This window comes from Varroa jacobsoni, unplaced genomic scaffold (assembly GCF_002532875.2).
Source record: "Varroa jacobsoni isolate VJ856 unplaced genomic scaffold, vjacob_1.0 contig01549, whole genome shotgun sequence".
Lineage (NCBI taxonomy): Eukaryota > Metazoa > Arthropoda > Arachnida > Mesostigmata > Varroidae > Varroa > Varroa jacobsoni.
Genome location: NW_019214654.1, coordinates 51,954 through 65,608, shown reverse-complemented (window position 1 = coordinate 65,608; position 13,655 = coordinate 51,954). Strand labels below are relative to the sequence as shown.

The 13,655-nt window shown below is 38.1% G+C and overlaps 2 protein-coding genes across 10 annotated transcripts; one reads left to right on the top strand and one right to left on the bottom strand.

Annotated features, from left to right (window-relative positions):
* Positions 1-2,052: 2,052 nt before the first annotated feature.
* Positions 2,053-4,058, bottom strand: SecS (Sec synthetase). Its single transcript, XM_022853265.2, has one exon. The coding sequence runs from the start codon at positions 4,056-4,058 to the stop codon at positions 2,559-2,561; it is 1,500 nt and encodes a 499-aa protein (XP_022709000.1). The 3' UTR covers positions 2,053-2,558.
* A 764-nt stretch (positions 4,059-4,822) lies between these two features.
* LOC111272079 (angio-associated migratory cell protein) lies at positions 4,823-9,774 on the top strand. Of its 9 annotated transcripts, none has more exons than XM_022853274.2 (8): positions 4,823-4,941; positions 6,166-6,267; positions 7,184-7,452; positions 7,690-7,800; positions 8,072-8,187; positions 8,650-8,813; positions 9,033-9,257; positions 9,526-9,774. In XM_022853274.2, the coding sequence occupies exons 1-8, from the start codon at positions 4,872-4,874 to the stop codon at positions 9,678-9,680; spliced, it is 1,212 nt and encodes a 403-aa protein (XP_022709009.1). In that variant the 5' UTR covers positions 4,823-4,871; the 3' UTR covers positions 9,681-9,774. The 9 variants fall into 9 exon arrangements, with proteins under 9 accessions (XP_022709009.1, XP_022709008.1, XP_022709006.1 ...); XM_022853273.2 differs by lacking the exon at positions 4,823-4,941 and adding an exon at positions 4,992-5,268 and having other exon boundaries at positions 6,069-6,267; XM_022853271.2 differs by lacking the exon at positions 4,823-4,941 and adding an exon at positions 4,992-5,268 and having other exon boundaries at positions 6,061-6,267.
* The last annotated feature ends 3,881 nt before the right edge of the window (positions 9,775-13,655 follow it).

The following is a 13,655-nucleotide window of genomic DNA, read 5'->3' as shown; positions in this document are numbered from 1 at the left end:
GTAGCAATAGCATCAATAATTGTAGAGTAGAAAATATTATATCGATATATTAAGTATTACGTAAATCAAGCCCTAATTTGCGCTCACATATGTTTTTAGAAATTTTGTTCAAAAATTAAGAAGTGTGATTAAAATTGGTTTAAACTGAGATAGGTAAACTCTATTTAGTGATGGCATACATGTTATGGATGAAATGGTAGGCAGCGCATTTTTATAAGTTAAATTATAGTCCCTATTGTAAATGTTCAACAAAAATTGAGCTAAACCTTACTTTATTGAATACATATGGTCTACTCATCCATCTGTCGAGACTATTATATAAAATGCAACGCATATTCTGGACTTCCCAGGCTAAGGTACGTAACCGACGGACTGGCGATATCAGCATCACTCGGTAACGCTGAAGGTTCAATGCAACCTTCATCCTAGATGTTTTCCGTATAGAACAAATTAGCTGTAGTTCGAAAGTGAACGCTTTTCTCGAAGTAACTTCTTGAGTGCAGCGTGTCGTCCTTGCCGGGTAAAAATCAGCTTAAAAAAAAACACGGGGTTTTTCGTTTCTCGCAGCCTCTCTTAGATACAACAGTACTGTTTTAGAAGGGTAACGCATCGAGTATAATAACTGGCTGGATCGAAATACATTTGGAATAATGGGTAATCGAGCTAGTAGTGCCTCATGAGATTTGCTACTAGACATATACTCTTGATCCTTTTTTCCTTTTCGTTAGTTATCGATCATATTTCCACGATGAACTTACCATTTAACTTGAAATTGTTGCTTCAATCGACCAAATAAATAACCTAGTATCTAAGTAAATCATGCAGATTAGGTGAAGAGGAAATTTGTAAGCGCACGTTTTGTGAAAAAAGCGGGGCGTTGTCGCTCTAAAAAAAGGAACTGTAGGATTCCTTACTATTATTTTGTAGGTTTTTTTTTCCTATAATTAATATTAGGCTAAATGTGTCAATATTTAAATATGCTAGTGTTCGAGAAATAAAATAATTTTAGTAAGCTAAACCAAACCGTAATGAGGGTATCCTAAGCGAATTTTATAGAACTTCAAAAAACTTACTCCGGGTCAGGTCAGCCCTCATAGAAGCTTCACTTCGCTGGACTGTTCTATTAGAACAGTGACAAATTCAGCGTGCAAGTCAAAATGATTAATCCTTGTTCTTTAATTGCTATCCTTATTCTCTGTATCTGGGCGTACGTATTGCACTATAAATATAATAGATCATGATAGTGTACTAGTCACAACCGATTTCAAACACCATTCAGGTTGGAATGACCTCTACTTTAATGGCCGGTGAGATCGTTCGTTTTATTCGAACATTTATTATGATTCTCTGCAGATATGGGTTAAGTAGTAGTGAACAGGCGTATAACAGTAGACATCGAATGCTACGCGTCATACAAAGCAAGTACAAAAGTAAGTAAGGGCCTTCACTCACATTTTTTATGAAAATGTATTAAGCTTCACGTCGTTCTTAGAAGAATGATCCTGTTAAAACTCGTTATTAGAGCACATTCCTATTTCGTTATATGATAGCCAAAAAAAGATTAAATCAAGTATAAAAGCGAGTGCATGACGCGAAAAAAAACAAAAAAAAAGAAAGCTAATTTAATTAATCCAGCGACAAAAATAAGGTCCTTAGTAAATCGTTTGACCTCTCCTTATATAAAAAAAGTTTTTATAGATTATTAATGTTTGTGTATTGTATCGTTATTCATTAACATAAGACACCGCAAATCAGAAATTTTCAAAAAATAAAATTATTATTGTGAATAGGCTCTCTCTTAAACTATAGATGATTTGAAAGGACGCTTCAACAGTGCCAATGGAGTGTCAAAGTGTTTCTGTTAGATATATTGAATTCGCATAATAGCAGACTTCAATAGATGTTATAATTAATCATCTCTCTATGCCAGTCCTAGCGTTTTGTTCGTTTGTTTGCCCCCTTTTCAAACGAAACTATCCGTACAGTCCACAATAGCCTGCCTTCTTCACGGTTTATAAAAACAAAATAGAAAAGGCAAATACATACACGATATAAATTTTCCAACATCAACAGTTTATTCGACCATGAACACATTTTTTGAGATACAGCCATTTGGAAAGAACTTAAATTAGAAAAACCAGTTTATAAATAGCGTGATAGATTCTACTCTATTAGTATAACGATATTTTTTTTGTTTGAAAGCGTTGGTGGGGCACAGCTTTGTGACAATTTCGCAGTAGATCAAAAACAAATTAACAACGCGAACACAATGACTTGTTCTATATCGTAAAAAAAAACTAAAGCTACTCAGGTTACTTGATTGTAATATCCGTTTGGGATTTCTGCGACAACCGTCCATATCTATGCCTACATTTACAATTTTGCAAGCGCCGCTGTTGAGCTATTGCAGCGATCCCATGCGTCGAGAGCGCTAACTGTTTTTAATATTTAGTCTACTTTGTGTAGCTTTTGTATCATTAACAAGATATGAAGAAACACTTTGGTGGACTGATATTTGTCTCGGTTTATCATGTCTGCCTAATACAAGTAGCGCGTTTTCAATTGATGTTTTTATTTTTTGCAAGAATTTTAGCGAGCTTCTCAACAAATGTGTCCACATCGTCTATTGTTGTACCAATGCTAGCTGCAGCCGTCAAATATTTATGAGGGTATTTGCTATAATGAGATCCCCAACCGATGAATTGACGCTCTTCAATGTCCTTCACTGTGTCGGGATCAATAGCACGCGTGCCAAACACAAATCGCGTAAACAACATGGAGCCAACTGCGCTTACTTTTGCCATATCTTTGAGACCATTCAACGTGAACCCGATAGAGAGATCGTTCGAGGTAACCTGCAGCACCGTTTGGTTATATGACTCAGCGAGTTGCTTGAGACGTCCGACAAGATAGTTAAAAGTACTTTTACGTTGTTTGCAAGCCGTATGATAACCTTTGATGCCCATCGATAACAGCGTGATGAAAAGATCCATCGTGGGAGAACCGGACCCCCGACCCGGATATGTTCTAGCCACATATTCAATCAATTCTAAATCAAAACCTGCTATAACGGCGCCACCAACGGGCACCATGAAGTTTTTATCCGTACTCTGGACATATGCGTCAACTCGGCCGTGTTTGTACGCTTGTTCCAGTCGCGACATACATTTTGCTGATTGTACCCCGTAGGCGTTGTTAACTAAGTGCATCAAATCGAACTCTTTACAGAGATCAGCTATTCCGATAAGATCGTCGGGACATCGCGGAGCGAAACATGACGTAGTAGAGAGAACGCAGAGAATATTGTCAGTTCCAATTTGTTGAATGCTTTTACGCATCTCGTCAACGTTTGTCTTCAGTTCATTTCCAACGAGCAACCCTTCAACGACGATCGGCTGTAATCCAGCAGTTATCATGCATTTAAAGCACGTCTTCTGATCAATTCTGGACCAAACAACATATTTAGCTTGGGGCTTTCTTGCACGAAACGCTAGAAGACAGAGAACTAATGCCATGCCTGTTGCAGCCGGCACTACGAAGCATTTTTGAGTACTAGGGGCTCCCGATGCTTGCAGGACATGCAGCAGCATTGAGTTAGTCAGATGATTCATAAGGGTGGAACCTGCTGCCTTGGGCTGCTGCTCCTGAATATCTCCCGAGCGTCCGATGCCGTGACCCATCCGGAAATGCCGTTTGCGCACAAGCTCGGACGCAAATCGGGCTTCCCGCTCACCCAGTTGGGCGCATCCGGGGAAATTGTTACTGTCCATCAAAGCAAGATTTTGAAGAAGTAACTCAATTGTGGAATCATCCCAACCAACCTCTGGGCATTTACCTTGTTCCAACAAAAGATTAATTCGTGCAGTGTGAATTGACAGTGCCTGTTGTGCTTGTGAGGCGTAGTTTGTTCTTAATTGGCAATTACTCAGAAATTCGAAACTTTTGCTGTTCATCATTACGAGTAGCACGTGTACATGCTCAGTATCCACTGTTATGTATGCACTACGGCACGGAAGAGACTGGCAGGCAAATATTATTACGATTCCAAAAAACGTCATATATATGGCTATATCAGCTACTAATCACTTCTGGCATAATTAGTGTGATCCTAATGGTACGACGATTCTAATGCTACCTTAAAACTATGAGCTAGCTTTTCCGTTGAAAATTAACTCACTCGATCGGGTAGATAACAGTGATATTTTACAACGTTTGAGTAAGTAAACTTACAAAAGGGGACACATTTTCGAACACAGCTTCGTAATTCGGATGTTCAACGAATAGAAAATGAATTACACTTCACGCGAATCGGTCTGGGTGGTCACATCGCAATTGCGTTACGGAAGTAAAGAGTTTTAGGAGTTCTTCCCATCACTGAACGAAGCTACTTGCCGATCACGTCCGATAATTTGCATCGTAGACAAAAAACAGAATTTCATACGAGGAAAATGATTTCAGCGTTCGCTGGAACAGTGTTTATTCACTTCCCTCTCTCTGGCGTTTTGATGGGATATAAGGGGTTCTAGAACGTCAAAACCCACGACTGTCGACTATGCTGGCCCAGAGTAAATGTTGCTCCCTAGAAGTGCTTGTCTTGGCTTCGAAGCAATTTTTGACTTAATGCCACAGCTAGTTATTGCTCTCTTATTGTAGATAGGACGAGTGGCGCTCGAATACTGGCAGACGTTTCCACTACTCTTACCACAAACTCTTTGTTAACGATCACGTTTCTCACGAGTGCTCCACAGTTCGCAGGCCTGTTAAATCAACTAGAAGCTGTAAACGACAACCAAGTCCACTTCGTTCGCTTGAGTGATGCCGTGGCATTCAGATAGGCAAAAAAAAATGTACTAGAGCAGTTCTAGTCGCTTATGTTATTTCTCGGCCTCGTAAACCGAAAGATGTGCCAGAGGCTAGCCAATACGCTCTCAAAAATCCCAAGTAGGTTCGCTTAAACAGCTGATAATTCAAAAGGCCGCGCCGAAATGCGTAATATCCTTGTTTTTTTTATTTATCTCAACTATTCCGTGAGCAGTTAATATCATTTCGATGGTTCGTTCTTAGTTTCTGATAGTGCAAGGAACTATCAAGAAATGCCCAGTTCCTGATGGAAGCTTTAGGAAGTTCTAACAAAATAAACAGTCCATATTGCGCTGCCGTACGCTCTGACCGGCGACAGCTGCAGCGCACTGACAACAATCAACACACGTGCGTTCGAATTCGGCGGTGACAAATTTTCGCTGATGGAAATCGTCGAAGATTGAAAACGTAAAAAAAGTGCATATGATATCAGTGACAATGTTATTATCTTCTCTTACTTCAAAATAATAATTATTCAACAGGATAATTTACCATTCTGTAATTGTTATGGTGCCTAGGCGTACGGCAGTGGGTACTCAATTAGATATCGAATTTGACCATACGGTTGAGTTACCAACCATTGCTGTCTATTCAGCCGTAAATTGCATTTAATTAGTGGCCTCTAAAGCTGTTCCCATAGTTGGTTGTTAGCTATTCTGTCTACAAGCGGACTCGGTACCACGGTAACCGTTGCGTCAACCTGTAACGGTAGGGAGCTCAATACGAGCAATATCAGAACGATTAAGCAAAAGGTCTTATTTATCGAGTTATTGATTATTATTATTATCGCTCGGTTAGTTATTAAAGGTTCCAGATGTTTGAGTGGTAAAAACATTGTATATGAGAATTTTTTTATAATTTAGTTACTCTTAACTTTGTCTTTTGCATGATAATCTCAAGCGTTAAGTAATTATTATGCAATATAGATATGAATATGTCCTTTATGCAAAGAGTCTACTAATTCTAGAGCTGGACATGTGACAGAGGGGTAATGTAGCTCTCCCATTAAGATAAATGTACTTTTCTGATGTCGAGAAATTGGACTGGATCTCTAGTGGTCCAAGTGTAACGGCTAGCGTGTTCATTCTATACGATGTCTTTAAATTATCAATAATACCCTCAAGCATAAATCACAATAATTATAAGCACCGTAATGTTAGTTAATTTTCGTAAGCAAATTACAGCATGGTTTCTTATTAGTTCAACAGAGTTCTTCTGGTCATCACTATTTTCCTATGAGAAAAATGTCGGCCTCCCGTGGCCCGAACGCTGAAGAGACTGAGAACTTTTTGATACTGAATTCAGACGATGAAGACGTTGAGGTGATCGCAGACCTTGAAGGTGAACAAGAAGACGATTTAGATGAGGACGAAGATGCGGAAGGAGGAGAAGAAGATGACGATGAAGGTAAAACATTCAGCACTGATACCAGTGAAGCGATATTTTGTTACCTCGATTTATTTGCCGCCGTACTGTGTCATCGTCATAACTGCATGACCTTTTGTCTTAAATTATGCAGTCATTGAATATATTTCTAGTAGAATTGAATATAATTAAAAAAATATAGATACACACCAGATTTTCTTGGAAAGTCTGGTGAGTATCTAGAATTTTGGTTTCTATTCTAGAATTTGGTTCAATCTATATATTCCACATGTGCATTGTGAACTTAGTCGGGATACCTACTCATAGAATCATCTAGGTGTTACGTTGCGCCTACTTTTGTTAAAATCTAATAGTCGCAACACCGCTAATAGACGTGCCAAGCAGTTACGGTCAACTACAGAAAGACGGCAGAGTGGAATATGAGCCGGTTCGCAGTGGAGCCATGAGCGAGGTGAAATTGGCTACTACATAGCCTTTCCTTTCGCCATTGGCAAAATGATTTAACAGACATTCTCCAATGCGTATCAGGTATAGGTTACGTACCCTGTGTGACACTTCCGTTTTGCGTGTACATGTGTATGTGTATAAAGCTTTGAAGGCATACCTGGGCCGTATAGCGGTTGCGGGCTGCACATGAGAGGTGGCCTCATGTAACTTCAGCACAATATTTATCATGGACATTGTGATGGTGTTCAACGGAACGGGGAATTAACAGGCAATCTAGAAAAGTGCTCACTTAAATTTATGTAACAGTCTTCATTATATTTTGGATGACTTATCACATGATGACTCGCACACATGTCTTTTGTCGTTTTCTATGGTAAAATTGATTTCTTGTTGTACGAGAGTAATCACTTCTTTGTTGTTTGCTTTAGTTCCGTTGAAAACTTCCTTTGCAGTATGGTTTGTGAAGTTTCAGTTTATTGTTCGTTTACAGATATGGATGATTTTCCTGTCACTGTTTTCACCCCATCGCGAAATGATGCCTTACTCTTCTTTCGAGGTCATACAGATCTCGTATTTAACGTTGAGTTGTCACCTTCCGGCCGTTTTGCCGTCTCTGGTGGAAAAGACGATCGAGGATGGTTATGGAAGGCGGAAGACGGCAGCCCCATCCTTGAACTAACTGGCTTCAAAGATTCCGTTCCTTACGTTGGTTTTTCCCATGATGAGAAGTTCGTTATGGCTGCCGATATGGCTGGAAATGTACGTAAACAGACTCATACAAATATTGATATCATTTTTATCTTAACTAAAGGGTTTTAGCTCTATTAGGTCGATGAGTTTCAAGCTCAAAGAGTTCTCAAATCTCTTTAAAAAATATATAGTTATCTCAAAGGATCTTTTAAAAATCACCGATGTCTAGTATGCCGAAGCTATTCGTAAAGCACGTCAGAAATCGGAATTCTATTAAAGTTTATAGTGCTGTAACCTTTATTGCAGATAAATGTATGGGAAGTGTCGACAAAAGAAATTGTATTTAGTACAGAAGTAGGAGATATCACATGGACAGAATGGCATACAAGTTCCGCGATTCTATTTGCCGGTACACAGGTAAGACAAAGCGGAATTTTTAAGGCCGATCTTTGCCGACGAAGCTAGATCGATTGTTTGCCTAAATTAGAAGTACTTAATCAAAGTATTATTTGAATGCTTCTGATCAGTGTTTCCTGCCATCTGAGTTAAAAATTTGTTTTAGCGTTTATCCATTGCTGTGCTGTAATGCTAACGTTTGACCGTGTCTAGGGTGAATTAGAAACGAAGATTTATTTTTATAATGTTTTTATAGATAGATTTATTTGTATTTGGATATTTTCTTCTTTAGGACGGGTCGATTTCAATGTGGTTGATTCCATCCGGTAACATGAAACTCCTAAATAGCTTCGGAGAAACAACAACATCAGTCAAGCTGTTACCCGATGGCAGACACCTACTCGCAGGGTATAAATATCTACATATGATCATCAAAACAATTCTAAAAAAAGTAATGCAAACAAGTTCTAAGGCTTTTATCGATTTCCGCAGTTTGCATTTGGGCGAGTTCTCCTGTTGTAGTGAACCAATATGTTTCTACTCTGTGGAAGCTTAGCCAGCTAAAAAAACAGTATTAAGACCAAGCCCAGGGAGTTGCTGGTTCGAATCCGTCAACTCGTATACATATATACGAAACACAAGTGGGGTTTTTTTCATAATAATATAATTATATATATATATATATATATATATATATAATAATAATAATAATTTCTTTTAAAAATAATAAAAATTAATAATAACTCTTGATAAGCAGCTGTTGGCAAATTTTATCATAGGATTTCATTAAGGATCCCGATGAATGCGCATTTGAACGGAAATGTTGTAATCTCATAATACGTTTATTGGTACGGATGGTACGGGCGACAGGTATGGTGATGGTTCCGTTCGCTTATGGGATCTCAAAACATGTCAGATTATCACAACAATTTGGAAGTTACATCAAGGAGAGGTACTCTCAATAGATGTGAACTCTAGTGGCATTGTGGCCTCCGGAGGAGCCGACGGGCTCAAATTCGCTTCCCTCGCTACAGGTAGTTGAATAACGATCGATAAAAAAAAGTGATGAAATTCTTGAAAATTAGATTATATGGTCTAAAGCAGTATTCATTCAACTTTTTAGTTTATGCTATCGCTTCCTGCTGACATATTTTAAAATCGTCGTTAACACCAATGGCATTAAGCAAGACACAAGGAAAGCAAACAACAAAACATTGGACATTACTCCTTCGTTGTATTTGTAACCTATTTAGGCAAATCTGTCCATTCACTACAAGAGTTTGAGGACTGTGTCGAATGTGTAGCTTTCTCCAAAGGCACTCAAATTTATCTAGCAGCGGGCAGTTTAGACGGAATTCTCCTCGTCTGGGACGTGTCTGCAGGTCGGCAAAGGCACCGTATTCAGTTTGGGTCTCGAAGTGGTATCTGCCGGCTCTTATGGGCTGGACCGAATCATGTCGTAGCTGCATCCCTTGATGGTAAGTTGTACCAGTCGACTGTTGTCGGATTTGTACCATTGCGACTGTGGTTTGTAATATAGTCTGCAGCTTGTGACCTTATAAGGTTTTGTTACAACTGAGCTGAGCTTTGATCGCAACAGCTGCGCATATACTGTATCACAAATATGCAGCACCTTAGGTTAATGCATTTCTAAGTGTAAGGTGAAAAGCTGCAGCTTTAAACACTTTAAGGCTAAAATTAAGCATGAGCTGTTTTTTCGTGCTTGACTATTTATTTTATGCACAGGAAAGATCCGAGAAGTAGACGCGCGATCAGGTGAAGTGATTAAGGAATGGGAAGGTCACACAAGCAGTATACTCGGTCTAAGTGTGCGCGGAGAGAAGTTGGCCACTGCTGCTGAAGATCGCACTGTTGGAATATTTCAAGGCGTCGTTATCTAATGATAGCTGTATATATCGTTATAGTTTTGAGTAATACTAAGTTATATTCAGCCAAATAAAACGCCTTTAAAATGCCTATTGAAATTCCATTCTATTGACTCGACTTTTTTTTTTTATCATAGATTATAGTTGCGGAAGCAGATCAATGCGTATTTCTTCTAGAAAGCTTCTATAAAACACAATGAACCTTTAAAAAAACAGTAACGACACACGTATAAGTTATAAAAGCTTAGTTTTATATTTATTTATTTACTATAATTCAATAGCATATTTCCTCGTTTCCTTTTTAATTAGTATCATCAATTCAATAGCACAGTTTTCGATACATTTAGTTCGTGATCACTGGTCCTTGTCACTAACCTCTGCTTGTCGCGGTTTTCTGCGGAATATCATCTCTCGTGTCTGTTAGTTTTTTTTTCATAATTATTGTTTCTTTCTCGGTCTTTTCTTCTGATGAATTTTCTAAGAATATTGATTTTTCAAAGGATTAGCCATCGACAAGCATAGGCAAATATCTATCTCTTATGTCCGCTTTCGTTTAGGGGTACGCCCAGGTCTACGGATAATACATTGGCTTTCGTTTGTTTCTAAATTTAGTCTAGTAATGCTTGTCTTGAGCCCGTCGTGAGAATACACGAATATTCATAGTTATTCAGTTATTTGTTTTACAATAATTATAGTTACGTTAAAATTCATGGTGCTAATAGAACACCTATGAAACTGCCATTGAGCGTTGAAGCTTATCCTTATTAGTTTTTTAAGTAATAATCCTCTAAGCGTCGCTTTCTCAACAAATCCATGGCCGCTCTGATTGCTGGCAGAGCAAAGAGGCAATAATAGATTGCAGAGACTGCGCAGTCCATCTACAAAATGTACTTTAGTCCCTCTACTAGACCTCAACCGAATAAAAATTGTAAATGGAAACGAGTATTTAGTAACGAATGATGACGATGATTTGATTGAAGTTTATTATATATATATATATATATATATATATATTTTTTTTTTTTTTCGATTTGAAAAATTGGCACCGGAGTCATGTACATATTCACTAGTTTTTTTGAAAAAAAGGGTTACTTAATGATAACTAAACGTCAGCGGCCGCAAATGTGAGTATAGTTGCCGGCCTTCGAAATCAATACCTACCCACGACCGCTGGTAGAAATCCTTCCGCTTACATGACAGCGTCCTGTGGCCCCATAAAATTTCAATCCGAATAAGACCATTACACAGCATCTGTCACGAACCTGCCACAAAAACGCTACAGAAGGATGCTTGACTATACTATTACCTAAATAGCAGCACTACTAAGCATACGTTTTGCATCGAACACTTTTTCAATGTACAGTTAAGATGCTGGTTTACTTATGTTTTAACTGAGATATAATTTTTCAAAAAAACGACCCAGGGAGGACTATCCACATGCTGGTGCTATCCGCAACAAGGCGCCGTAATATGCCTCGCCATTTCACTGTATTTATCCGAGTTTTACCTTTAATTCACCTTTTCTCCGAAGCTCCCACAACTGCTTACAGTTAAGATACATCGCGTGTGATCATTAGTCCAGCTTTGGATACGCAAGTCCATAGGATTTGATCAATATATTGAGTCAATAATGTACAAAATGTTTATTATTTGTAGTACATTTTAGTTAGTAAAATGATTATCTCTTAGCCAGGCACGTGTAAATCTCTTCACTTCAAGTATCAACGTTTATGAATTTTTCAGCTTATGGAGCTGCAGAAACCATAATGAGGTGACCACAATTTGGCGTGACCGACAGCGTAATCGCTATCTGTTCTGTTCGGCCTAGCAATAGGTATATTTTGATCAAGTGGTCAGCAGTAGCAGATAGGGACGTATGGTATATTTCTGTACTTTTCCCTCCATTCGTCTACGGTTTATTCTACACTTATCTTCTAACTACACTATTCCATTACAAAGTTATAAACCTAAAGTGCGGCTAAAAATGATTCCGGGACCTCTTTTTATTTTGTCTAATCAGCCTATCTTGTACATTTTAAAATAATTCAATTAGAGGGGACTAGAAGCCCCAAATGAGTGCACGCACTTTTCAAAATACCTATAACGAGTAACTTTCCAAATTCTTAGTACCGTCTAAATTGATAATGTTAAAAACGCTATAAACCTCGTATCTGGTCTTCTAGTATAAAACATTGTTGTAAACCTAACTTTTCGATCATTTAAGCTTACGTCTCTAATTTCCAGTCGAACACTGGGATTACCTCCGGTCTGCTATTTGTGGGGTAATTTATATATTCTTCTGCTGCAGAAGCGTGGGATACGACAGTTTATGAAGTATCAAAAAACACTTTCAATATCATATTGACGTCTTCCCTATTTAGAACTCGTCGAAATAAAAAAAAAAAAAAAAAAACGATAGTCTATTGAACAACAGAGAGCTTCGACTGCAATATTTGCATTTTTGTTATCGGGATCCATGAGGTAGGTAGGCAAGAAAATAGGAAAGGTATATTCCTATTTGCTTGCCGCTTACAGCAAAGTTTTTTTTCGTCATCCCCTCTAATAATTGACAGTACATCTGAGCTTTAATCAAGAAACCAAAACTTATGAAGCTGTCTGAAATAATATTTGACTATAAGGCTTTTGCAACTGTAGATTTGCTTTAGGCTCATGTCTCGCTGGGTCAGTTGCATACGCCCATTAACGTATCCGTCTTCAATTACCGCAGTATCATCATAAGTCACAGTTTGGTGCGAAAATGAGTCATTTTGGTAGCGTGAGAATAAAGTAAAGAAACGTTTCCACGTCATTTTTGACTTTCGCTCAACTTATGGGACAGCCTTCTGTTTCATTTTTTTACCTCATTAATTTGACAAAGGTGCACGAACATAGTATTTTTTACACACACAAGACCTGTACGAGCCGGCTTCCCGCGCAGTTTTCAACTCTTCATTAATCACCTCCGGTATGCGCGGGAGGTCTTCCACGAGATTCGTTTTCGACTTTAACAATTCTTTCTTGAGAAGAATTTCTAAACCGCTTAGTGTTTCGAGCGCTGGAACCTGCGCCGAATGTAAGGTTTATAAAATGAGCTATCTTTGCCATCGTAGTTCCGAGGTGGAACTAACATCTAAAAATCATTTTGATTTTTTAATTTTTCATGGCTCGTTCCAACTCGATTGCTAAAAGCCTGAGTAATGATGTTCGAATAAAAGGTCCCAGAATTCAAAGTGTATAAGCGCACCTTCAATATGAAAGCGAAAATATAGCGGTATCTTGAAGTATACGACTGATATCGTTACATTAAATTTTAAACTTTAGCACTTATATGAAGGCATCTTGTATGTCGCTTGAAAGCATTATCTTTTCAGATCTGTTCTGAGATTTCTTACCACAACTGATTCGCAGCTACCCTTTTAATGACAGGACTCGATACTGCTTTCAAATAGTACATTGAAGGTCATCGTCCTAACAATATAATACCTTACAAAGAGATCGTAGCGGTAGAAAACCAACCTCCTGTATGTGAGCAAACTATAAGAAGTATTTTGGACTTATTATGATCTATGCAGCAGTGCTGTGCAATCCGGACATAACCAAGCATAAAAATTTTCAAATAAATGCCATGTAGATTTCAAATTAAGATTTCGTTTATTTTTGAGCGTGTTGATGATGTATATTGATGATGTAGAGTATAAAGAAAACGTAGTTGTCTGGATCAAAGCTAAGACCAAAAAAATACAGTTTTTTTGCCAATACATAGCAATAATACTATGATGGAACTATCTCTTTTCATAGAAGCTACCGCGTTTGCTCAGAGAATGATGATAACTCAACCAAACCTTCTAAGCGTAAGATTAGATAACCTACAAAATTTTTGTTGACACGGCTATCACAGTAAATCAACCACAAAAAAGCAATTATATTATGCTAGTACGACTTGTAGCTGTGATCCGTTTAGCCGAACCGTTTTTAGAATCCTCAGACCAA

Bases quoted from the DNA above. Each gene is read 5' to 3' on its own strand.
- LOC111272079 (XM_022853274.2), top strand. From the start codon at position 4,872: ATGTTATTTCTCGGCCTCGTAAACCGAAAGATGTGCCAGAGGCTAGCC. The intron at 6,268-7,183 runs GTAAAACATTCA...GTTCGTTTACAG, and splicing joins AGAAGAAGATGACGATGAAG to ATATGGATGATTTTCCTGTC. The intron at 7,801-8,071 runs GTAAGACAAAGC...TTTCTTCTTTAG, and splicing joins TTCTATTTGCCGGTACACAG to GACGGGTCGATTTCAATGTG.
- SecS (XM_022853265.2), bottom strand. From the start codon at position 4,058: ATGACGTTTTTTGGAATCGTAATAATATTTGCCTGCCAGTCTCTTCCG.